The sequence below is a fragment of the Grammomys surdaster genome, unplaced genomic scaffold (genome assembly GCF_004785775.1).
Source record: "Grammomys surdaster isolate TR1022 unplaced genomic scaffold, NIH_TR_1.0 148, whole genome shotgun sequence".
Classification (NCBI taxonomy): Eukaryota; Metazoa; Chordata; class Mammalia; order Rodentia; family Muridae; genus Grammomys; species Grammomys surdaster.
In genome coordinates, this window is record NW_021604606.1 from 1873308 (window position 1) to 1900354 (window position 27047).

Below are 27047 nucleotides of genomic sequence, written 5' to 3' on the forward strand. Positions count from 1 at the left end.
TAGGATGGTACATGCCTGTATCAGGAGGCTGATGCAGGAGACGTACTGCAAATTGTGGCTAGCTTGGGCTATGTATCAAGACTTTGTTTCAACTCCCACAACCCAAAAAGCATTTGCATATATAGTGACATACATGAGCCTAGTAGTTTGTATCTGAAACACAGGCCTTAAATCCTCTCTGGACTATCTTCCCTTAATTTACATCATTTTGAGAGGTATGATACATTGTTACCTTAGTTCTTTTAGAAGTGTTTCTATATGTCTTTTTAAAAACTTGTATGTGTGTGCATGTGCAGAGGTCACAAAAGAACATTATTTGCCCTACTCTATCACTTTCACTTTATTCCTTTAAGTCAGGGTCTCTCCTTAAATCTGGAACTAAGCTGATGATCAGCTTGCCTCAGCAATCCTCCTGTCTGTTTCTTTTGGCATAGGGGTTATGGGCACAACGTAGTCACACAGCTTGTTATGCGAGTACTAGTATCTCAGCTCAGGTTCCCATGCTTACACAGACATGTGCTTCCTCACTGAGCCATATAGTTACCATACTAGCCTTCTTAAATATTTTTACCTGTTACTTAAGCCACTGGCTCCACATTTCGGGAATATGAAACAAAAGGGTTGCAAGGTAGAGGACAGCCAAGGGACCTTAAATGAGACTGTTTCAAAAACGAAAAGAGGGTAAGGGCTATAACTTAGTGATAAAACATATGTAAAGGCCTAGGTTCAATTTCTATTTCTGCATAAGAAATTATGACCCTTGTATCCAACTAGACAACTTGGGACTCTAATTACTCTTTGAAATGTTCATTCTTTTTTGTCAAAACATTTAGCAAGTCAAATATGACATTTGAATCTCCTCCATAGCATTTTTATAGTAGTTCTATAACAATAATACTTCCATAGTCTGTATTTGTGGTTAAATTTTTTCTGTATAGAATTTACTCATATATTTTTACTTTACACATGCCTATGAATATGTTGACAGTCTAACTTTTTATTGTTTGTATTAGGATCCTTTTTGTAAGATTACTATTAGGCTTCCAGATTTGTTATGTAAAGAATAATGTTTCAGGGTTATTCACAAAAATACCAAATACCAAATTATGTTCTCCCCTAATTTTATACATTTGTTGAAATTTTGAAATTGTTTATTTTTTTATACAATTTTCTTTTCAGTATCTGTTTCTGATCCATTCTAGTTATCAGTCTACCTGAATACTTCGGCTCCAGATTTCCTTTATTTTTTAAATTACTTTTATTACTTTTTAAAATTATTATAAAATTATTAAATTGTATGTTTATGAATATTTTTTATACATGTACATCTATACCATGTACATATCTGGTGCCTACAGAGTCCAGAGGAGAGCCTTGAACCCTTGGGACTGGACTTACTTAGGTAGTTGTAAGCCATCTTGTAAGTGCTTGGAATTGAGCCTGGGTCCTCTGGAAGAACAGCCAGTGCTCTTTCCTGCTGAGCCATCTCTCCAGGCATTCCAGATTTGGTTTTAATAGATAGCTTCTCCCCTTGCTCAGCATGATTTTTCAAACAGAACAAGAAAATAAATTTTGCAGTCTTAATTCATCCTAAACTTCAATTAGTACTTTTTTTCTGTAGTACTTTCAAGTACTTTATATAAGGAAAATAAATTTACCTATGTTTTTCACAAAGCAAATTTTTAAATTACCTAGATTTCATTTTGTAAGATATCTGCTTGACTATGGAGTTTGGGTTTTTTTTTATTAACTTCTTAAAACTCCAATTTAGTAATATCTTTTGACAACACATCTTTTTCTTTGAAATTACTGTGTAGAAAGAACACTGGGACTTGAGAGCAGGAACCTAGAATTGGTTGTATGGTTAACTAGTTCAGTGCCTCTTATGAAGCATGCTACTTACCAGTCTTCTTTCTCTGCATCTGGAAATGTGAGTGGGATTGTAGATGAATTCTAAATTTGTCTCAACACTACTGTCACTTCATTGTGTGTCCTCTGCTAGGCTTAACATCTTGAGTCACTGCAGAAGTAAAGTATTTCCTTTCATTTTTATGTAAAATGAACTTACATATAATAGCATATATGTTTGAGTTACAGAGAAAGTCATATTCATTAAGAAATTTGTTAATTATTTCAAAAGTAGTAAATAATATGTGTTTTACTCTACTAGATAAGAATTACAGAAGTATTTTAGTGGAAATTTATAATGTTTTAAATTTTTTTAAACTAAGCATTTGGTTATTGTCCATTGAAATTTCTATTGCAGTTACTATCTGTACATAACTAAAAAGCTATTTCAAGTATATTAAATTGCTGTTCAGCTGGTACAAACTTGGCATAGTGAATTTCATTAAGGCAATCTGGATATGGTTGCTTGTTAAATTCTCATTAACTCTGGCAAAATCATAAAGGCATGAGTCAAACTATGGAATTTGCTTGTTGCTCTTTCTTTGTTTAAATCTTTGCTAATGATACACATTAGTGTTATATGATGATAAATTTGGATGAAGAAAGGTAAAGATTATGACATTTTATTGTTTAAAGTCTTCAGGAATACTTTTTCATTTTGTGATTTTGGTGCTTTCTGAAACTAAAGGACGGTTATTTTCATTTTTATCAGGTTAAACATTAATGATGGATGTTACAGCAGTTGTGGTGAATCCAAGAGTAGCACAACATTTTAAGTTGTTGAGCTGCAACAAGTATAAAATGAGTCCTGGATTTGGAATGAGAAAACTTGGGGTTGAGTCACAATGTTCATTAGTAGGTGCCTTACATTTCTGTAGCAGTAGTGGTAGAGCTAGCAATGTGAGCTAAATGCTTATTCTTTGTATTGTTTAATATCCATTTTGTAGGACAGATGACCATGATGGGTTTTATGGTTAAAATACTGCTCTCGACTTAATTCTGTGACAGTATTTATATAACTGACTTCCATTCTTAAGCTTCGTTAATTTTCTCAATGTTGTTTGTATCATTTTCTCCGTAGAATAACAACAATCTAGAAGCTTGTTGTCGAGCCCTTTCCCAGGAGAGCAGCAAATACTTGTATATGGAATACCATAGTCCAGAAGACAATAGAATGAATAGAAATCGCCTTTTGCATATTAATCTGGGTATCCATTCTCCTAGTAGCTACCACCCAGGAGATGGAGCTCACCTTAATGGTGGTCGAACACTGGTACATAGCTCAAGTGATGGACATATTGATCCTCAGCATACAGCAGGAAAGCTGATATGTTTAGTTCAGGAACCACACTCAGCTCCAGCTGTTGTGGCTGCTGCTCCCAACTATAATCCATTTTTTATGAACGAACAGAACAGAAGTGCAGCTACTCCACCTTCGCAGCCACCTCAGCAGCCATCTTCCATGCAAACAGGAATGAATCCATCTGCTATGCAAGGTCCTTCACCACCGCCACCACCTCCGTCCTACATGCACATACCTCGGTATAGTACAAATCCAATTACTGTTACAGTGTCCCAGAACCTTCCTTCTGGACAGACTGTACCAAGAGCTTTACAGATTCTTCCACAAATTCCAAGCAATCTCTATGGATCTCCTGGTTCTATTTTTATTAGACAGACATCTCAGAGTTCATCAGGAAGACAGACTCCTCAGAATGCTCCATGGCAGTCCTCACCACAAGGCCCAGTGCCTCATTACAGCCAGCGTCCTTTACCTGTTTATCCACATCAACAGAACTATCAACCTTCTCAGTATTCTCCCAAACAACAGCAGATTCCTCAGTCAGTTTACCATTCACCACCTCCTTCTCAGTGTCCTTCCCCCTTTAGCTCTCCACAGCATCAAGTACAACCACCCCAGCTGGGTCACCCAAGCTCTCATGTGTTTATGCCACCCAGTCCTTCAACTACTCCACCCCACCTATATCAACAAGGACCTCCTAGTTATCAGAAACCAGGAAGTCATTCAGTAGCCTATCTCCCTTATGCAGCATCTAGCTTACCCAAAGGTTCCATGAAGAAGATAGAAATTACAGTTGAACCTTCTCAAAGACCTGGGACAGCAATAACTAGAAGTCCGTCACCTATCAGTAATCAACCATCTCCAAGGAACCAACACTCACTGTATACAGCTACCACGCCACCTTCAAGTTCCCCTTCAAGAGGGATATCTAGTCAACCAAAACCTCCATTTAGTGTTAATCCTGTGTATATTACATATACACAGCCAACTGGACCTTCGTGTGCTCCATCACCATCTCCTCGGGTGTTACCAAACCCAACTACAGTTTTTAAAATTACTGTAGGCCGAGCAACAACTGAAAACCTTTTAAATTTAGTGGACCAAGAAGAACGCTCTGCAGCTCCAGAACCTATTCAGCCCATTTCAGTGATACCAGGCTCTGGGGGAGAAAAGGGAAACCACAAATATCAAAGGAGTTCTAGTTCTGGATCAGATGACTATGCCTATACACAAGGTAAACTTTAGACTGATATAATTTCATATTATAGTCATGTGTGATAAATGATTGAACATAAAATTGAACATATTTAGTTTCAATTAAATGCTTAATATGTAGTAAATGTTGACTGGTAGCATTACCAAGAGTAAAAATTACTGTTTTCAGAGTCATCTATTCACTGTCTTATAATATAACACTGCAAATATGAGCGTTATAATCTTGTAACCTAATAAGACTTTATTGGCAAATATCATTCGTTGGCGAAAAGTATAAAGAAGTATAATGAGTATTGTGAAAAGGATACATACAACTTGGACTGGTTTGTCAAATCAAAGAATTTGAGTCTTCTATAAAGAGGTTGGAAGGGCATAATGTTATTTATAAGTGATATTATAGGAAGTAGAGTTAATGAAAATGTATTGTGTAGGTAAATCAACGTTTATAAAGTCTATTCAGATTTTTTTCAAATTGTGCCAGAATATATGGGAATTTAGGAATCCTTCAATATTTGAAAAGGGAACTGATTATAATTGTGATTCAGAATGCTTGATGTTATTAATTTATTGTATATGCAATGTACATTTATGAATATGAATGCAAATGTGGGCCTGCTGTAACAAGTGTGGAGGTCAGAGGTACCATTCTCAGGAGTCAGTTCTCTCCTGCCACCTTGTGGAATTTGGAGATGGAACTCAGGCCTGTATGCTACTGAGCCATCTCAGTGGTCCTTAAGCATTTTAACACACACAAGTATAGACAAAGAAGCTCTCAGGAAAACTAAATGTTACAGAAGAAGAGGTATGAACAGGTGATGCCATTTTGGTGGCAATTTAGAGCTAAATTAAAGCAGAAATGGATGTGGCACAGTGTTACTAAGACCTTAAGGTAAATGCAGATCAGATGAGACTGCTGTTCATTAACAGTGCATGTAGAAATTCTCCTGTAATTTGTGTGGTGTTATTTTCTGCAATGACTTTATCTGTCATGCTGTAGCCTTGCTGTTACATCAGCGAGCAAGAATGGAGAGGTTAGCAAAGCAATTGAAACTTGAAAAAGAGGAGCTAGAGCGGTTGAAAGCTGAAGTTAACAGTATGGAGCATGACCTGATGCAGAGACGGCTTAGAAGAGTCAGCTGCACCACTGCAGCTCCCACGGTAAGTCATCTGTTGCAATATATAGTCATAGGAAGATATGGACATTCTCTGTTAAAGCCATTTGCTTTTCTTTCAAATTCTAGTCCTGGCTGAATTTTTAAAAGCAATGAATGCAAGAGATTTGCCCCAAACAGTTCTTGTCAAATTAACTAAATGCTTTTTGTTTACATTTGCACTTGCATGGTATTATGACTATTCTCAAAGACTGGCAGTTAGAATATAGCGTTTATTGCAAGAATATATGATAACAAAAGGCCTCATAAATTATTCTTCCAAGCATAGACTGTATATTTTTCTAATTGTTTAAAGTGAGTTTAAATAAGTTAATTACTAATTTTGAGAAAGTACTTGTGGTAGAATTTCTTAAGGCATGATAGTTTCATTGTGTGTAATTGTAGAAACTAAGATGTTCAGTGTGGACCATTAATGATCTTAAAAGAAATTACTCTTATAAAGAGTTTTTATATTTTTAGCCTGTTGGTTAATGTAGTTGATTCTAATAATGTCAGATAACTTTGAAAATCATTAAATCTATCTCCTTTGAGATGTCACCGTTTCTGTGATATAATTGATCTTTTCACTATTCAATATTCATGTATTCAGTGTTGATGAATATGATACTATGTTAGGTGCCTAGTACTTATCTGCTAGTGAAAAGAAGTAGACTTCAGTGGCAATTGCTCTGTTTGCTCATAGGTAATGAAAGAAATTGTCCAGTAACTGGTTTATGAATGTACTCAGTACACATTTCCACTTTCTTACATCATCCTAGAATGACCTTCCAAAGCTTCAAGTGTGTAGATCCTGTCTGTTTTCAAGGGTCTTCATTTTCTTTCTCTCTCTAACTGGCTCTTGAACATATATGTGAAGCTTCTTGTCCTCAGGATGACTGCAACTACTTTCTTGGAGACTTCATCCTACATTATAGATAGAAAGGAAAGGGGAAGTTATTTTTGAAGGGAAAAGAATATAAGGTAATTAAGGCTTGAATTCCAGACAGTCTTGCTTTCAAGACACAGTAAGTAAAGCTTCTGTGCTAAGGCCTGAAATTTCAAATGAGTTTACTACAGAGGTTAATGAGCATAAAGACAGAGTGCTGTGTAGACCTTGAACACTCTGTCATGGTACTTGTGCTTTGTTCTGCTGTTACAGAGAACCAATAGAAACATTTTCAGGAAGAAGATTCTTGAGAAAGAGCCATATTTGATAAATTAAGACTTTTTCTGCTATTAACTATATTCTTCAGTTTAGGCATTGTTAAAAAGGAGAAATTTAATTACATAAAAGCACTGAAAAAAGTTATAAAGTTAAATCAAACAGTGATATTAATGGAATTAAGTATAATCTCTTGGGTATCAGTAGTTGGGTTTTTTTGTTTGTTTTTTTGTCAGGCTTTGTTTTGAAACACCTGGTCCATTATAGCTCCTGCTAAATAAATCTTAGTTTTAATTAGAAGTACAAAACTGTCTCATGTGGTGTTAATGAGTGCTTCAAATATAAGCACCCACAATTTATACTGGAGGTTTTATTGCTGAGTCATTGTTCTTTTTTTTTTAAAAAAGGAAAAGTTGAAAGACCATTCTGGGATTATAGTTTCTGGTTTATAATTTAAAAATTAAAAATGAAGTAGAAAAAAATAGTTGAATAAACCAAGTGTAGCTATCCCTCACCTAGAGAAATTAGAGTTTCTTTCAATGCCTTATCTTTAGACTGCACGCTAGTAGTGGTACATGGCTGGGGGGTAGCTACTGTGGCCATGAAGGTTAAGTCATCGAGTGGGTCTGCAAGCACAGGTTTGAATATTGCTTCCACTGCTTGTGTCAGACATATACCCTCAGATATATAACATCTGGGCTTGTTTTCTCATCTCTAAAATATATATGGTAGAATACCCATGGTAAGGGATTTTCTTTAGAATTACATAAGGCATGTTAAGCAATTTATACAATATCCAACAAATAGCAAGAATCTTTATAAACCAGCATGGTAACAAAAGTGCTGAGAATTTTTCCTTGAAATAGATAAAACAAATCTAAAGCATTTTATAAAGCCGATTTTGTTTTAAGATAGCAATAAGGTAACATATAATCTAGTTAGAATTTCCAATTTGTTAATTGAGTCTCATTTGAAGGAATACCCATATAGGATTGGGAATCAGAATACGTCTAATACTTACTAGCTATATTGACTTCTCATTAAAGGGAGGTACTATAGCTATGTTATTATAACATTATATTGTCCACAGAAGGAAGCAATGTATGTAGTGCCTTCAGTGTCATTAAATACCCAGCAAGTATACCAGAGAACTGACCCTTTTCCTAACATGCATGCATTGCTAATTTCAGATTTCCAAGAAACTTCTTATCAAGTTTTACATAAAAATAGGAGAGAAATGCTTGGTTAATGAGACTAGAATGTACATTTCTGACCAGCTATATGTATAGTTGCAGAAATTTTGAGGAGCTATGAAATAAGGTTTTTCAAATGATAGTGTATTTTGATAGTGTCATTTTTCTTTAGTTTGCTGTTTACCACATTTTATGAAATTTTCCCTCATCTCTTAAAGAGGTATGAATATGAGAAAGAAATGTTAACCTTTTGCTAATAATATTCATAGAGGAGGTAGAGTTTTACCTTGAAAAATAAGTAAGATTTTAGTATAGAGAGAGCTGCCAATTGTTCCATCCCCCAGGTTAGTTATCTATCCAAATCCATCCTGATCTAATTGAATTTTGGGGCTACTGCACTGTTTTGTGTCCTACAAGTATGATTGGGGCCAAGGCACTAAGAACCAACAGTGTTTTTCAATATTGGTGTCTATAAGACTAGTTTTTAAAGTTCCAAAAACAGTTGACTTAAGAGTTTTCTACTACCTTTTCAAAATATCATAGAAACTTATTTGGAAATAAGTACAATAAGTACAAGCATTCTATTGGCCTACATGTAAGTCTAGATTATAAATTTTCGTGAATACCAATCTTATGTGCAAGCACTGTGTACTTTTGATAAGTTACCTGACTCAGAAACAACTACTCACCTCCCCCTCACTTGAGTATAACATGTATTATTACTATTTCCATGCTTAGTTACAAAGCATCACTATTTGAGCCTACTGTGGCTAAAACTCCTCTCATTCTATTGAAAAACATATAAGAAGGATAAGTCCCTAGGTATTTAACTCACAAAGTAGAGGTTGTTTATATGTTCCTAGGAGGATGAAATCATCCATATTGGATGCTCAAGCATGTATTTTATACCATTTTAATATCACTTGGCAAGCAGTTTACACATTAACATCACACACTTTGTCCATAGGAATGAATAAAGAAGAGCAGCTCGTACTAAATGTTTCCAGATGGTTCTTGTTGATAACACTAGCATTCTGAGGACCTAGAGCTTTTTCTTTTTTTTTAAGTTAAAATGCAGTGTGATATTTTTTCTTCAAAATACTTGAGACTAAATAATAATAGTTATCTATAAGGTCATGAGATAAATGAGCACAAACTACATGTAAAATTAGTGGTCTTCAAATGCTCTTAAATAAGTAGGTCATGTACAAATAATATCCAGAAGTTGCTCTAAAACCTTTTTATATCCTTGTGTTGAACTTTTGGTCCCTTCTTGTTTCTGGACATTCCAGTTTACTCTGTTAGAATCTCCCAACAGCATAAGGCATCCTATCTGCTCTTTTTTAGTGTCCCATTAACCTGTTTAGTCTTTGGCAGAATGCATGTTTTTAACAGAACCAATCTTTCTCAATCTCTTTCTTTATCTCTGTTTCTGGCTGGGTCTGTCTCTCTTTCTCCCCCCCCCTCCTTCTCCCTCATCCCCCCCTCTTTCTGTTAGTAGATAATTTATCATTCTACTTTGTGTACTTGAAATTACCCTAGTACTTAAGCAAATACCTGGGCTATGTGGGAAATACTTCAGTATCCATACCATTAGAGTCCAGGCCCAGAAATTGTAAAGAAATTAAGAATGATATGGGAGTTCAAGGCTCATAAGAAAAAGTTTGTTTTTTTTTTTTTTTTTAGTTACTGAAAATACTCTACAGATTGGAGTGGGGTGGACAGACTAATGTAGAGGAAACAGAAGAGTGTATTGATGTCTGCTATTTCTGTGTTAAAGTATTTCTTTTTATCTTGGAAAATAAATATCTCTGTATAAATTTATATAACATGTTTGTATAATTTCTGGCTCTACCACTTATGAGCTTTAGGAAACATAACCTCTCTGCTGTTTTCTCATCAGTAAATCCATGCAATACTGCCTACCTTAAAGTTCCTTTTAGCAGGAGTGAGAGAATTCTGGTAAACCTGGTACCTGAAGCTAAGTAAGCACTAACTTTTACCAGGTTAGACAAGACTAAAATCATGAACAGTACTAATTTCAAAGGTTGGTTGTTACACTTTCCCTTACTATAAAAACATAAATAAGGTATTTTCTGTGTCCTGTTAATTACACTGAACTTAGTTTTTATGATAGAACAGAGTTCAGTTTGTACCTGGCCACCATACATGGTGTTTGTTATTATGTGGCCACATCGATGTCTTCAGTGTACTTTTGACTTCAAAAGCATACACAGACATGCTCTCTTATAGACAAGGCTGGATTCTTAGTTATACCCCATCAGATCAATTAACATGAAAGACAGTTCTTAAATGTTGGGCTTGATAATGACTTTCCCACAATTGCTATTTTGGGTGCTTTCTTACTAGCCTGAGGAAATGACAAGATTGAGAAGCATGAACAGACAACTCCAGATAAATGTTGACTGTACACTGAAAGAAGTTGACCTCCTTCAATCTAGAGGTATAGACTTGATTATTTGGTAAACCATAAGTCATAGTGTGGTATTTTAAACTGCTTAGAAGGCAATACTTTTGGGTTCATAGATTTAAAGACAGGTTTTATATAACTATTGTAAGAATGGCTTTAAAGAGATTCCCACACTTCATGGATCACGGTGTCAACAAATAATGTTACTTTGGCAGTTTCATCATTTATTTTCATTGTTTTATATTGCAATATTGCATTTTTGTCATTGAATGCATTTCATAAATTGATGAGTATTATTTCTAAGACATAGTTTATATTATATGATAATCTTTGAAAATACTGTGACAGAAAGGGAGCCCAGAGTAGGATATCTGAGTTCTTGGTTTTAAAAGAAGTTCTCTGTGTTACAGTAAAAGCTCTTGTAGCTTTCAGTTAGCCAGCTCATCAAGTTACAAAAGGACTCGCTTTCCCATATACTGCTGGTCCCATCGATTACATGTGCTGCATATGCTAGTTAGCTATGCTTCTGCAGCTAAAATTAATATTTCATAACAAAAATAATTCACGAGAATGCTTCTCTTTTAAAAACTGTCTTTGGATTTTATAGAGTCAAGCATAAAATGATAGGAACCATAATTAGATTTGAATGGACACTAGTAAAAAGGAGAAGACTTTGTAAGAAAGTGTCCTTAGTATATCATGTGCTGCATTTGGAAGAAGCCAAAATGCAAAATTATAAATCAAGGCTCAATAAACTAGGGCCTTACTGCCTGTTTTTATAAATAAAAGTTTTAGTGAAACAGATATGCCCATTTGTTTACCTAGTGTCTGTGGCTTCTTTGTGTTTCAAGGACAGAGTTGAATACTTGTAACCGATTGTATTGCAAGTCTACAAAACCTCAGTTGCTATCTGCTTTTTGACAGAAAGTTTGCTGACACTTGGCTTTAGGTTATCATGAACATGGTCTGTGTAAGACAATGTGAAGTATCCTTGTTCAGCATCAAAGTACAGAATTGAAGATGCAGTGCAGTGATAGAATGTTTGCATAGAATATACAATCCCTGGGGATTTCAGTCTCCAACACTTCCATAAGAAAAATAGAAAACCGCTGCTATATTTATGTTATATTAAAGGTGATGTATAATTTTACTTAACAATCCTTTTCTCTGAATCCACCTACTCCAAAACTTTAGTATTCTTAATTATGGCAGCTAAGAGAGCTTCTACAGTACTTTAAGAATAGTATATAATAACAGTGTCAAACAATTAAACTAAAGATACAGAACCATCTGAACATGAAAGTTGAGCTATCAAGCCAGGTTCTCATTTTCAAAAGCCTCATTACTCTTATGTAGCCTACTAGCTTTATTCTAGTAGTGAAAGAATCACTATGCATAATACGCAGGGTATGTCGACCACTGCTACTCTATGATTACATTAACTTTTTAAAAAACTGATACAGTTTCTGAAGCAAAGTGAAAATCAATAACATTTGATTCGGATGATTTGGGCATGAACTGTACGTAAGTGCCAAACAAAATACATGTGCAGCAGTTAATGTCAAGTAGATTATGTCTTTTAGGAGATATCACAACTTTTTAAAATTCTCTTTAAAATAGCCTATTCAAGTGGATGAAACTGGATAGTGGGACCAATTAAAGTTTTTAAAAGAAGGAGCTGTGTTTTGGGTATGAATTGACCAAATGGTGTCTTTTTGTACTTAAGATTTAGAAATGCTTAAGGTGTCCAAATATTGTATTCTTTTTCTAAACTGTTTTTTGGCAGTAGAGGATACACTTTCAAGTAGATGCAAATAAATCATTGCATGGCTTGATGAAAAAAAGCTTAGTATTTGATTTGTAGTAAGGAAAATTTTCATTGGGAGAAAAAATCAATACTTAAAAACAGGAATCTCATCCTCTGTATGCAAGCTCACATGGATTTGGGCACAGCAGGCAGAGTCCAGGAGTAAAGGTGAGATCAGAACCAGCACCTAATGCAATCTGACCTTGAAGGAGTCACAGGGTATATCACTGATACTGACATAGTAAGCCAGAGTGAGCAGATCCAGAGAAAATTTTGTATCAGCAATTCTCCAGGCTTGTTTACTCTAAAATTTGCACAGTATCGTCATTGATAAGCCCACAAGGTTATGTAGCATATACATTTGGCTTCTTCCTTAGATGGCTTTATGATAAATAGTGAAAAGAAGTGTCACAATCTTCTTTCATGTTGTTTTTTCATTAGACCAAACAGGTCCACCATTCCTTGTTTCCCACATACTGAATCATGCTTACAGATGCTAGCCTTACAATTAGAAATATCCCTTTAATATATTATAGAAAAACAATGTTCTACTAGTCTGCTTGGATCTATTTTCATAACCATATTGAAAAGAGGATAGTATAATGACATTTGAAACCCTAGAAAACATGTTCTTTTCCTATGTTTTGTCAATGTATTTTGTTTTTAAAAGATCAAATAACAAAAGAACAACTCTTAAATACCTGTGGTTTCTTCTTTTCTTTGTAGGAAACTTTGATCCGAAAGCCATGAATAATTTTTATGACCACATAGAACCTGGCCCAGTTGTACCACCGAAGCCATCTAAAAAAGGTGAGTAGAGGTCATAGCACGAATACTGTAGCAGTTAATAGATTTCTGAAGAAGTTTCTATTTAAACTATTCACTAGAATATGGTCCTCAGAAAAAGTTATCCATATTAATGTGACAATAGTAAAATAGTCCCCAAACTTTAATTGTTACTAAACACTAAAAGTAATGTTAGAATTGTTGTAAGACATAATAGTTATTTCTTTAACATAATAAAGACTATATTCCTGAAAGAAAATTCTTCTAGAACAATGAGGATCTTGAAAAATCCTCAATAGACTTTGTACATAAGAATTCTTTTGCTGCTCTATAAACAGAGTATAAGCTTGATAGGGACATGAGTGTTTTCTCATCAAGAACAAAGCAAGTCCTATGTTGTTTACAGTATCTTACAGGAAGTGATTGGATATAGACTGATTGCTCACTTTCTACCCTCTTCTTAACAGGCCTTGTTATTTTATATTCTCAATATGTAACTAATGTTTAAAGTTCATATTTTAATCCTTTTGCATTAAGCAATTCAAGACACTTTGGTTATGAAGACATATTGAATAGTAGAGAGTGCATAAATTCTAGTTCATCTATAGATGGCAGCTTAGGAGTTGGTATCTTTATTGTTTTATACTGCCATGGATGTTTCATCTGACCTACATTTAAAATAGTGTAGTGATTTCTAAAAATGACTCAAAACGAATTTTAGTGGATAACTGCCAAGTACTAAATTTGGCACTGTGGCAACATTATATGTAGTTTCAAGCCGAAAGCCTCTGGCTTATATATCATTGATCACTTTAGCCTTTTAGGTTCATAAAATATGCATCTTTAAACTTGGTTTTGCCTCAGTACCTTCTAAGGTGATTTTTCTTACAGATAGCCTAGCAGATGAGCTACAGTTAAATGATTCAAGGGCTGGCATAGAAGAATTGACTAAATTCATCAGAAATGACCAAAAATCCAAGCAGTCTACCACATGTAAAATATTGAAATTTCTTGAATAATGTTATCTCCAAGGAGATAGATACAAAGCCATAACTTTCTGTGTTCAAGGACAATGAACTGTTGTCTTGGTACTAGAAATAAGGCTAGGGCTTTAGATGTACTAAGAAGATGCTCAACTGAGTCTTTCTGGCCCTTAATCGTTAAGTACTTTGAAGGAAACTGGATGGTTTTTTTTTGTTGTTGTTGGTGGTGGTATTTCAGAGTAGAGAAAAGTGAAAGAAAATTAGTAAACTTCAAGGTAGGCTGATCTACAGAGAGGAAAAAACTGAAAGAGACTATGAATAGAAATAGAAGATAGGTTATTCATTAAAAATGGTAATGAAGGAATGTGATTAACATCTTCAGGCCAGTAAACTGTGAAACCTAGATAAGCACCGTTCTTGAAAAATGAAAGTATAAAGGCCAGATTTTTGAAATAGGTGAAATATGAAACGTTAATAGCTGTGTTCATATTATATTATAACTGAGTACATTGTTTTTAAAAAGTCCCACAAACATAATTTCAGAATAACTGTCTGCTGGTCAGTGAATTCTTCGAAATACTTTAAAAGGGTAGGAAACAATTTTAAACAAAAAAATAAGAAAAGGGGAGACTGCTTCACATGTGTTTCCCTAACCTTCCAAATGAATCCTAACTCCCCTGCTCCTGTTCGCTACATTCTCCAGCAAAGTAGTGTGTTTGCTAATGTTAATGGACCTATCACCCCTTTGTATCCAAAGCCCAGTTTACCTTAGAGTTCATTGTTGGATTTCATCCAACAAAGTCTGATTACAAAACCTTACCCATAAGGATACTATCAATCCATTCCTACAAAAGAAAAAGTGACAAATGCATGGAAAGGGCTCTGCCCATTGGCCAGTTTACTGCAAATGGAACTCACTGATGCTGATGGTGGGGAATCCATGTAGTCACAATGGGTCCAATTTTAAGGAATTTCAAATAGTCACTCCTGTCCCAAGGAATTTATACTCTACATGTAAAGTCCTATCTATCCTTATGAATAAGATTGTACATTAAAACTTTAATTGAGATAAACTTTAAGTATATCTTGAATATTATTGGTGAGAGTATAAAATGGTACTATTATTTGCCAAGTAATTTTAAACCTTTAATCACAAATTAGTTAAAAGTTTTTCAATTTGAAGTCAGATATATTTTCTGTTAGCACTTTATTCCATTTTGAAGATGGCCTTATAAACTATATGCTAGCTACTAGATTTGCAGATGTACAACACAACACCCAGCATCATTTTTCTGAAAACACTTCTAAAATTAGGGCAAATTGGCTTGTAATACTACTTGCTTAAAAACAAAACACTCAACTACTTATGTGCTGGAAATCTAAGTAGAATCTATAATCTTATCTGAGTAATGAGTGTGCTAGAGAATTAGAAGACAAAGAAAAAGGCAACAGAAACCTTTGACATTGGCATGTGCAGTTAATACGCAAGACAAGTCTCCAGGTAACTCAGCAAATCTCCCTGTACCCTCATTGCAAGAACACTGAATGACCTGGGTGTCATAGGACCTGAGCAGTGGCCTAGCTCTCAGTCTTCAGATCTAATCTGTGTGCCACAGAGAGGTGATCTGTTCGAATCCTGACCTGTATACTTTCCAAGATGTTTATGTGAGTCAGTGAAATGAAGGCATATGCCTTTCAAGTCTAAGACAGAGTGTCGCCATTTTATTTGCACCCTAAGGAAACATTTACTCTGCTCTTATTTATTCTGCTAATAGAATTCCAGCTAAGTGCTTAACCACCATTCTTAGAATTCGGGAGCAGTGCTTTCCAAAGGTGAATTTTATTAAGGGATTAAATAAAGAATCAGGACTAATTAGAAAATGCAAGGTCTTTCTTTTGCTCTTAAAGGCAAACAATATTTACTATGCTAATCACCGTTGTTATCTTATACAAGGGTTGTTAACTAATAAACTAGGGGGAGGGGGTCATAACATATAAGAACAGTATTCTAGCATGAAGTTGAAATCTCTGAAATGAGTTGGGAGCCCATGTTTGTTACTACATTGTATTATTTTGAGTTGCTTCCATTTTTCAAGAAGTAGTATTTTCTATGCATTCCAGTGTGTTCTCTGCCTCCTAAATGCTGGGATTACAACAGTATACTACTGTCGTCATCACTGTTGTCTTTGTTATCTTCTTCCTTCTTCTTTACTCTTCCTTCTTAGTTCTTCCATTTCCTTCCTTCCTTCCTTCCTTCCTTCCTTCCTTCCTTCCTTCCTTCCTTTCTTTCATCATCTTCTTTTTCTTTTTCTTTTTTGGTCCTTTGAGACAGGTTTCCCACATAACCTAGGCAGACAACTTTTATGTGTAGTTTATTTTTAGACAGTATATTTTTACTGAGTGGTTTAATCAAAACTAAAGTACAGTTTGCTTTTATATTTCCATTTAGTTGCTGTCACTGAGTTTTACTCCAAGTATATTTTTCTGCTGTGACTTAGTATTTGGGACTAATGTTTTGTGTAGCTTATAAAGAAGAATTATGTTTACATTTAACCTCAGACAAATGAAAGGACATATGAAGGTTGGAAAGGTAAATTCTCTCATCCGATTGAGTAGCAGGAGCAGTCCTTGTGGGCCCACTCTTCCTGAAAAATGATATCGTCCTCTCTCAGTACTTTTGCCTTTTCTTCTGCAGACTCCTCAGACTCCTGTGCAATTGAGAGAAAAGCCCGAAGAATTAGTGTGACTTCCAAAGCACCGGCAGATATCCATGAATCCCAGGCAGCAGCTGCAGATGGTTTGTACCTGTGTCTCAGGAGTGTGTTAACCTATACAAGTTATCATAACTAGAGCATGCCTTCAGGTTTACCTTTGAAAATTACAGTTTATGTGCATAATGCTAAATGTTTAGTAGATCCTTAGTGCTTGCTAAAAATGGTTTTAATAGATATTTTTCTTAATTTCTTCATGTTTTATATGCACATTTTTATTTGCACACAGCCACATTTCTCATGTTCACTAGCCACATCTGAATACCTTATTGGAGAGGCCAACTCTTTAGTAATAATATATAGAAAGCAAGGCAAAATAATTTTCAAATGTGTTACAAGTTCTGAATTTAATAAAGCTTTTCACATAAATGTCTAATGCTTCTTCAGCTTTGTATGTTGCCATCTAATTGAAAGCAGGTCTCTAAAGATATTAATATATATTATATTGGATTACTTTTATAGTACACATAATAAGTGTTTAATCACCTTTAATTTGCAGATGAAAAGGTAACATTATAAGAAGAAACAAGATGCATGGAAGTACTTTGTATATTTTTTCCTTTACCATTAGATTTATTTATTTATTTTATGTATACAAGTACACCGTTGCTCTGTTCAGACACACCAGAAGAGGGCATCAGATCCCATTACAGATGGTGATGAGCCACCGTGTGGTTGTCAGTAATTGAACTCAGGACCTCTGAAAGAACAGGGCGTGGAGAGATGACTCTGTGGTTAAGAGCACTGACTGTTCTTTACCATTAGAATATGTTTGGAAAAGTAACTTTTTCATTTACCATTGAAAGCCTTTTTATTTATAATTTTTAATTGTATGCCTTTTAAACACTTTGTCTTTTATATGATAAATACTATACAAGCAGTATTGATTAAAGTATTTATGAAGCTTTTCATTTTTATGAAAATATAAACTATTATATATATTATATAACTGGAAACCTACTTCAGACCTTTATACAGTTTTTAGTATATATGCTACAAAATAGTGTTTCCTACACACCCTTTGATCTGGGTGACATATTTGATTGAAATATTTCTTTTTTAATAAATATTTTCTACAAGGTAGTCTGCAGACTGTTTTTAAGTATGCTATAAAGGAAGTTGTTCATGCAAATCAAAGTAAACATTCTAAAATAGTGCTTTGAAATGAGTTGGATAGCTGGGCAGTGGTGGTGCATGCCTTTAATCCCAGCACTTGGGAGGCAGAGGCAGGCAGATTTCTGAGTTCGAGGCCAGCCTGAGTGAGCTACAGAGTGAGTTCCAGGACACCCTGGGCTACACACAGAAACCCTGTCTCAAAAAACAAAAAACAAACAAACAAACAAAAAAAGAAAGAAATGAGTTGGATAGATTTTTATATGCACAGATTTTTTTTTGGTCAGTTACCTCATAGTGATTCATGACTTCAAATTAAGTCAGCATGGTACTTAACAGGGAAGGGAGTCACCAATAAGTCATCAGATAGACTGAGTTTATGAGCGTCACTGACGCTTATTAGTTATTTGCATCGTTTTGTAAATCTTTTTTTCTACAAACTACATTTGGAATTGACATAAGAATGTTAACAACAAACAGATTTTTCACTCTGATATTATTTATGAGATATTGTGGGATAAAATAATCAACCATTGGACTGAGCATGAGGTCCCCAATGGAGGAGTTAGAGAAAAGACTGAAGGAAATGAAGGGATTTGCAACCCATAGGAAGAACAACAATATCAACCAACTAAACCCCCAGAGCTCCCAGGGACTATACCACCAACCAAAGAGGACCAGCTCCAGCTACATATGTAGCAGAGGATGGCCTTGTCGGGTATCAATGGGAAGGGGAAGCCCGTGGTCCTGTGAAGGCTTGATGCCCCAGTGTAGGGGAATGATAGGGCAGTGAGGTGGGAGTGCATGGGTGTGGGGGCGAGCACCCTCATAGAAGCAGGGGGAGGGAAGATGGGATAGGGTGGTTTCCAGAAGGGAAACCAGGAAAGGAGATAACATTTGAAATGTAAATAAATAAATAAATATCCAAAAAGTTTCAACTGTCCTAAGGGTAAAATTGTAAATTTTAGAGCTTGTCTATTAAAAACTCTATAGCAGTAGTTTATATCTAGTAAGGCCACTAAAGATGGCAACTGAAACATGTCCAGCTCCTGTTTGTGCTCACAAGAACCCACCTAAAGAACACTGGAAACCCTTCTACCCAGTGAGCTTCCTTCTGAATAGAGACTCTTCCAACAAAGCAGAACTGCCAGATGAATTCTAGAAATACAGCCCTTTTAACTGTAAGGCCAGAGAGAATTAAGACCTAACAAGAATACAGGTTTTGAGTTTTTACTTTCATGTAAGAGGCTTGCTTTCTTAAACTGCTAGTTTGATGATGTACCTGGTAACACAGACCTAACTCTACGTTTTACATTTCACTTTTTTGTAAACTGGGTTTTGATATTGCCAGTTATAGGCATTTTTCAAAACGTAATATATGCACAACTTTTTTTTGGCAAGGGGGAATAATTCTGAGAACAAAAGAATCATGTATATAGAATGACTCTTAGCTTTATAAATAGGTGTAGAGTCATCTTCTTTTTCATTCTTCTGGGAACAACTTAGTATTGAATTTTACCTGCCATTGATGAAGCATTAATATAAAACACACGTGTATTCCTAGAAGCAAATGTCCTATGGAAGAAGATATTCATTTATTAGTCTGTGGCCAGTATTTGCAGAGAGGAAAGTCAGAGAGAGAGAAGAGAGAGAGAGAGGGAGGGGAAGGGAGAGGAGGGGAGGGGAGAGGAGAGGAGAGAGAGATCTGAATATGCTGTCACATGTTTCTCAATCCTTTTCTTTCCTATTTGGCCGGAATATAGCTTAATTATCTATTCTTTATGGGTATTAAACTAGAAAGGCCATCTTTTCTGTACTTCTCCAGATCCTCTTCTTAGAGTAGAAAAATCAATGTGTTTAGAACAAAGTGGAGCAGGTATCTAGCTTCTGTGCAGCTGTGGTTTTCCAGTGGTATGGTTACTAATTAGCTTACTCAGTGGGTAAGATTGAAAGTGCTTCCTTTCATTTTGTGGTAGTTACTCATTTCATTTTTGGTCAGTTTTGGTTTTGCTTGGAGAAACAGCTTGATCTAGCTCTTTTTCTCTTAAATCTCCTCTTTCCTCAGAACATTTAAGTGGCTGCAAACCGAGTCCTCGGGCACAACCTCGAGATGAAGATTATGAAGGGGCTCCATGGAATTGTGACAGCTGTACCTTTCTCAACCACCCAGCACTGAATCGCTGTGAGCAGTGTGAGATGCCACGGTACACTTGAATTCAGAAGAATTGACACTAGGTTGAGAGTGAAACTTTGAGCACTCACCGAAAGAAAAGGAAACTTGGGGATTGTGTTCATCTGCCCAGCCTTTTCATTTCTTGATTGCACAGGGGAAGGTGGGGGAATGGTGCCCTGGCCACTGGCTCCTGAAAGGAAAAATGGGGAGTTCTTTTTTTTTCCTTTCTTAACTCATTACAGAGTGAGAGGTAGAAGGGGATACTTGAATTCACTCCTGCAAGAATGTACACAGAGATGTTAAGGGCTCTTCTGTGGAATCCCAATTGTTACACTTAACTGCTGAGTGGCTCTTCATTTCTAAAGGTGAATTTTGGGATATGGTAGGACATGTTACAGTTTATGCAGACAAACTGTGAATTCCAGAGCAGACTTACTTGGTCACAGCTCTCTGGAAACCAAGGCTCCCTGTGCCTCTTCCTGCTGCTTCTTGTGAAGAGATGGACAGGAAAAAGCACCCAGGATATGCTTTATTTTCTTTTTTGCAAAATAATGAGTTTATTTGTAATTGCTGCTTTTTTCAGGGGTAATTTCAAACACACATTCATACGCAAACAGGATACTTTAAAATGTGATTTGTAGTAGTCAGGAATTAGGCATATCATGCCCTTTGTGAGAAGTACAATCAGAGGTAAAATTACCTCTTTTGCTTGAACAATGGTTCATCAAGCTGCATTGACACTGGTAACTAAGACCTACTTATGCCACATAAATTATTGTATATTTTCTTAGGTTATTGATTTTGAAAGTAATGAAGTATGGTTTTATAAAATGTCATTCTCATAAAACTGTGCTTTGCCAGTAGCACACTGAATGTATGCCAAATGCAAGTCCATTCCAAAACCATTGGAAATCCTAAGCTCAGTTGTGGTTCTTAAGAAATGTTTGCAGTATATAGGGCCCCCCCCACTTCTGGTTTGTAATGAATACATGATGTTTACAGCACAGAAAATACTTTGTGCCGTAGTCCTAATTTAGCTGAAAAAATCAATATGAGCTATTTATTTGCACATGTGTTAACTAGCCAATTAGAGGGAAAGTGAAGTTGGCCAACATCATAAAGTTGCATTAATGAAGGAGTGAGACAAGACTACTCAAGAAATACTATTGGGCTGGGGATACAGCTCAGTGGAAGCACGGTAGCCTGGCATTAACAAGGTGCTATAGGTTGAAAAAAAACTACTGTCAAAAGAATGTTGTATACAGGGAGTTTGAATTTTTTTTAGTGGAATGGACAGATCATACTGAATTTCAGCAGTTCAGGGAATACTAAAGCACTACTTATGAAACAATTGCAGGCATGGATACACTGAAAAAGATAATAAATCAGGCCACTTGCTGTGATGTATTATGAGAAAATTAATAATAGTATATTTAAGTAGGTTCTTTGCCTTAAATTTCCTTCTTGGCTCAGAATTGAATTTTGGAATTCCTCCCTATATTGGTGAACATAGACAGCAATAAAGTTGCTAGGTTTCTCCATGTTGAAGAATTTCACTTGAGGTCATAACCTTAGGAATACTAGGTCTGTCCCCAACTCCTATGTACACAGCCACTTTGTACTGTCACTGTATTCTTCATTTAGCAGTAATCTCTACCAGACCTGGAAAAACAAGCTGCACTCAATAGCATATTGAAACCAAAGGCATAGGTCATTGTAGTTTTCTATCAGTCATAATTTTCTACATTGCATCTAGCCTTCAAATGTGGAGAATGCCCCAAATACATCCATTTTTTCCTCAAGAAGAGCATGATTATGTATTTATCTCACACACAACTGTGGCAAAACTGTGAAAATCATAATGATGGGAAAACAGACAGGTGCAAGCCCATGGACTTGGATAGGCTTGTAACCTGGCTTTCCTGTCAGTCCCCAGAAGCGGTCTAGCAGTCCTACTGTTCTTTAAGGTGCCCTTGCCTTTGTGTAGTTTTTTGTCTCCCTTAGAGATGGGAAACTCTACTTGCTGTTATGAGACAAGTTAGGAGGAACATATACACTACTTGATATATCTAACTAAAGGTGTGCAAGTGTTCATAGTAAGATGCTGAAGTACCAACAACGTGGCACTTGTCAGTTGAACATGAAAGGAGCATGTGTGAAAAGTCTGATGCTTTATTAAAACCATGTAGTTGATATTAAGACTATTATTGCATGAAAGCTCACCAAGGTCAATAAGCTGTTAACATACAGTAGATGCATGGTTTCAGGCCTTCAATGATATATCTAGTCAATCATTGCTTTTACCTGCCAGGCAAAATGAGGCACCAGTTCATTTGTTTGGTATAGAAGTTAGGTATGAAATATCAGAGGGACTTTCAGAAAGTTTTGTACATGTTATGTTTTAGTTGTTCACACGTTCTAAATGCCCACAAAGTTGTATTCAGTTCCCAAAAATGAACAAAACAACTTGACACTGATGAACTTGATACATTTGACGGTATCATATATAGACCCATATGTAGACTGCTCCTTATCTATGACCACTTTGAATAAGAATTCATTGAACCATCCAGGTGATTTTGTTTCTTTTTTTCCAGAATGTTCTCTTGCTCAGGTTGGCAACCATAAGCAGGTGGCATATGGTGGTAGGGTAGGACTTGGTGGATACTGCTGCAGACAGAGGTGTCCATGCCCTTTGGGTCAGCTAGTGCACTCTTATTTTCATGTGAGAGGCTTGCTTTCTTAAAATGCTAGTTTGATGTACCTGGTAAGACAGACCTGACTCTACATTTTACATTTCATTCTTTTTGTAAACTGGGTTTTTAGAAAGCATGTTAGCCATTGTGTTAAAAGAACACTGTCTCCTTAAATTTTGGAGGTCTTAAAGTTTAAAGTGGATAAAAAAAGGAGCCACAAACTTGTAAGGATTGTAAAATGTTTTGATTGATTCTGATCTAGTTTGGGGAAAAGTGGAGGCAGTGGATATTAAAGAAACAAAAGAAATGCATTGTACAAATATGTAGTTTTAGTGCAGGTTAATGATGGTGGAGGAAAGTGTTGCTAATTTGTTTTTTCCCAGGACGAAATGGGAAGTGTGATATGCAGTTTAATTTTTAAGGAGCTGGTCTCAATTTTACTACTTTATACTTATAAAAGAAATCAATGTTTCCTTAAATTTTTGTCATTCGTTTGTCACAATTATCTAGGGGTTCATATCCAACTCTCTGTGGCAACTCAATTTTATATAGTCTTTTTAAAAAGTAATTGTTTATGTATTTCTGACAGTATGAAAAGAGAATATGAGGCATAGAACTGTCTTTTAGAAATATCGATGATGTATCCTGGAATGTGAAGATGTCCCTTTAAGATGAAAAATGGAATTATTTTACTATTGTACCATTGTTAGACCTCGAATGAATCCATGTTGCAGTGTGTGTCTGTAGATTTGTAGAGAACGGGAAACGACAATTGAAACGTTACTTTAAGACTTCTAATTGGGCACTGCCTGTGTTGCAGCACTACTGTATCTTTGTTGAAAGAATTAACAGTATTTCCCTGCTGTGAAAGTTAATTCTGATGATGTTTCACATTCACCAAACTGTTTTTCTGTATTATTTGCATCCCCAAATATTTAGTACAAATAGAATTGTGCATGGCTTGGGCATTCAGCGTAACCGAATGATGAGTCAGTCTGAGTTTCTAAAGCCATGAAAAATTGCTTTGAGACTCAACAGTTCTGAGTTATTCATAACAGCACCCATTTTCCATGTTTCTTTCCCTACTGTAAAAGAATTGATCAGTTTCTTCATTAAAGCAGCAAGAAGTTAATTAAATCTTGTACATACCATGTCTCTTAGATTTGTGTATGTTGTGAAGGACATTATTTTGAGAAGAAACTGTACAAAGGTATATTAAAAGGCCATGCATGCACCGTACCTCCAAGCAGAACATACTCAGAAAGTCAGAGTCCTGCAAAATAAATTAATAAACTAAAAACAAGCTCTACATTCTGCATCTTTTCTGTGAACTAACTCTGATTCTAAAGACTCAGGTTTCTACATTGCCAGAGCTAATTGGTGCATTCCCCTTACTTTAGAGCATACAGTAGCTTTAGATTTGAAGTGGGTATCTCACTAGGTACTCATTCACCCTGACTTGAAAATGTGGTCAAACTGTGGATTTGTAAGTTTTATAGAGAGTTTAGAAAAGGGTAAAACATCAAATGCTTCATTACATTCAACATTATTTATAAAAGAATGAGTAATTTGGTTTGTTTTTTAAAAGTATCATTTATAGCTAGTTTTTCAAAGGTAAAAGAATCACAGAGGCTCTAACACATTTGCCTGAAGTCTACTGAGCTTTCCCATCTTCTGCAGAGAAATCACAGATGGATTATAACCTTTGCTTTAATTGAATAGTGGTTGCTATGTGTCTGATAGGTTAAAATTGCAAACATAAAGAACAGTTCTGTAATGATACCCAATTTGTTTCTGCCAAAATTCTCAGTCTATCAGTTCATGTGTGAATATGCTAAGCTAAGAACATTGTGCTTGTGGCATCTTAATACTGAATACCCAATGTTGAATTCCCTCAGTAGGTATTAGACTTTTTAAGCTTTCGTAAATTATAAATAAAACACTTGACATACATAGCTCTTAAGTCTTTTTACATACACACACAAATGAATTTGCATATTCTTCCTCTCTTTTGCTGTTGTAAACCATTTATTAGCCAGAATGTGTCCATAAGGACACCAACCATTTAGTTAAGTTATACCACATCTTACAGAGAATGTATAGGGAGAACATGGTATCCCAGCTCTTAAAGAGGCTAAAGCAAGAAAGAGGATTGTGATCTCAAGACAGCTTGGGCTATAATATTGAGACACACTCCCTAAGAGTGTATGTAAATATTTTTATTCCTCCCATTTTCCATACCCAGATTGTCTTTTAGATCACTTATTCTGAAATAGTTACTTAAAATATTTGCTTACCACACTGGTGGTGTTCTGTGGTGCTCATTTTTGTAGTGACATCCCTGAGGACTGGACTGTATTACCCACATTGTGATTTGTCTTCAACTACTGGCCAGATTCTAAGGGTATATCTCACTAGTAGGGCACACATACTATGTGTGAGCTCATAGGTTTGAAGATCAACACCACACCATCACAAAAAAGAAATCAGATTCTTACCATCTTTATTTCCATATGGAAGGTTAGTATTTGTGTGTGTGTGTGTGTGTGTGTGTGTGTGTGTGTGTGTGTGTGTGGTGGGGGGGTGTATTGGGAGCTGCCCAGTGTTTGTTTCCCAACTGCACTGCCCTCAGAAACTATAAGCTGGATGTGGAGGATCAAACCTGTACTTAATGGGAGCAGAGACAAGACAGTAATGAGTTTAAGACCGCAAAACTTGAACACACTAAAACAAGTATTGTATTGCTGAGCTCCTTCCCCAACCTGTGAGAAAACTAAGTTTTACATCTTTCATATTGTCAAAAGCTCCAGTTGTGTCTCTTGCCTATCTTTTGAAATTGGTTGGGGGAAGCCCCGCCTTGGTTACCCACCTGCCCTGGAACATCAAGTCCTACCAGGACTAAGTGAATGCACTCTCACTGAGGCTTGACCAGTCAGTCCAGCTAGGAAAAGGAAGATCCAGTGGCAGGCAACAGAGTTAGAGACAGCCCCTACTCCAGGTCTGGATTTCACCTTTTTTTCTCAAGTTCCACAATCACAACTAATACAAACATTTTTTCAGGGTTGAAAATAGGGAAGAGTGCCCTCCGGGGATCAGAAATAGCAGGAAGAGATATATTGAGACAATTATCTGCCAGTGTCACCCAAGCCCTTGTTCTACCCATCAATGAAATCCATGCAAAGCAGTTCCGTGAGAATCCACAACAGGGCTCATGATGAGCCCAACCCTGAGCAGCAAGCCAATGAAATGATGTGAGAGCTGAACAGGAAGTGGATTGCAGCGTTTGCTTTCTTGGTCCTTTGGCACCAGCACTTACTAAAAAGAGAGGCACTTAGGAAAACTTGTTTCCCAACTTGTTGAGCAGCATAAGGCACCAAGTCACTGTAAGCCTCCACCATGAACAGAGAGAGAAAACCTGCATGACCAGCTGAGTATTCCAGTATTCCCCACTTTTGCTGCTTATTGAGAGATAAAAAGAAACAAACCTATCACTCAGACCAATGAATTCCCAGTCTTTCTAATAATCAAATAACTTCTAACCAAGAAAAATAAAATTATAAAAGGGTAAAACTATTTTCATTTTTGTTAGACATTAAAGGGTATGACCAGCGAGACCCATGTGACATATTATTTTTCTTTTGTGAGGCAGTGTCTCATGTAGATCACACTGCCCTAGAATAGCCACAGATGACCTCGAACACTTCATTCTATTTCTTTAGATGCCCCGGGGCTGAAATTCCAGGTGTTCTTCCTGTGTGGTGTATGCAGTCCTTGGCACAAAATCCAGGCCTTATTTCATGCTTGGCAAGCACTCTACCACTGTACTGCATTCCCAGCACTTCTAAAAACTGTTAGTCAGCAAATATGAGGGGTGGGGGTGGGTGACAAGGAATAAACTTTCTAAAAATAGAGTCTTTATTCCAAACAACTTGAGTCAATATTGTCCTCAAAAAGGAAAAGTCATATCAGGAAAGGTAGCATTCAAATAAAAATAAAAGGGTCTTTTTTTTTTTTTTTACTAACTTGTACAATGCAAGGACAGAAGGAGTGAAGCAATGTAGATACAAGACTAAATGGATAAAGAGATGAGGAGCTGACCTGAGAAACAAAATTGTAGGACTCCTGAGATTGTTCAGTGGCTAAACTGGGGCCTCAGCTTGGATGCCCAGCAACTATATAGAAAGCCTGGTATGACAGCATGTCTAGGGGACTTACTAGCCAGACAGTCTAACTGAAATGGTTGCCAGGTACTGTGAGAGACTCTATCTCAAAAAATAAGCTGTGGCTCAATTAAGGAAAACACCCTAACATCAATCATCAATCTCTGTCCTTCATATCTTCCTCCCCTCCAACAT

At 36.1% G+C, this 27047-nt stretch overlaps 1 protein-coding gene across 2 annotated transcripts in view; it reads left to right on the forward strand.

Moving 5' to 3' along the window:
- Positions 1-24001, forward strand: part of Tab3 (TGF-beta activated kinase 1 (MAP3K7) binding protein 3) — a 59379-nt gene extending 35378 nt beyond the window's left edge. For both annotated transcript variants that reach the window (XM_028765052.1, XM_028765053.1), the window contains 6 exons: positions 2990-4445; positions 5424-5584; positions 10303-10396; positions 12897-12980; positions 16635-16736; positions 19889-24001. In XM_028765052.1, the coding sequence (XP_028620885.1) occupies positions 2990-4445; positions 5424-5584; positions 10303-10396; positions 12897-12980; positions 16635-16736; positions 19889-20037 (2046 nt within the window). In that variant the 3' untranslated portion in view covers positions 20038-24001. The remainder of the gene's footprint in view (positions 1-2989; positions 4446-5423; positions 5585-10302; positions 10397-12896; positions 12981-16634; positions 16737-19888) is intronic.
- The last annotated feature ends 3046 nt before the right edge of the window (positions 24002-27047 follow it).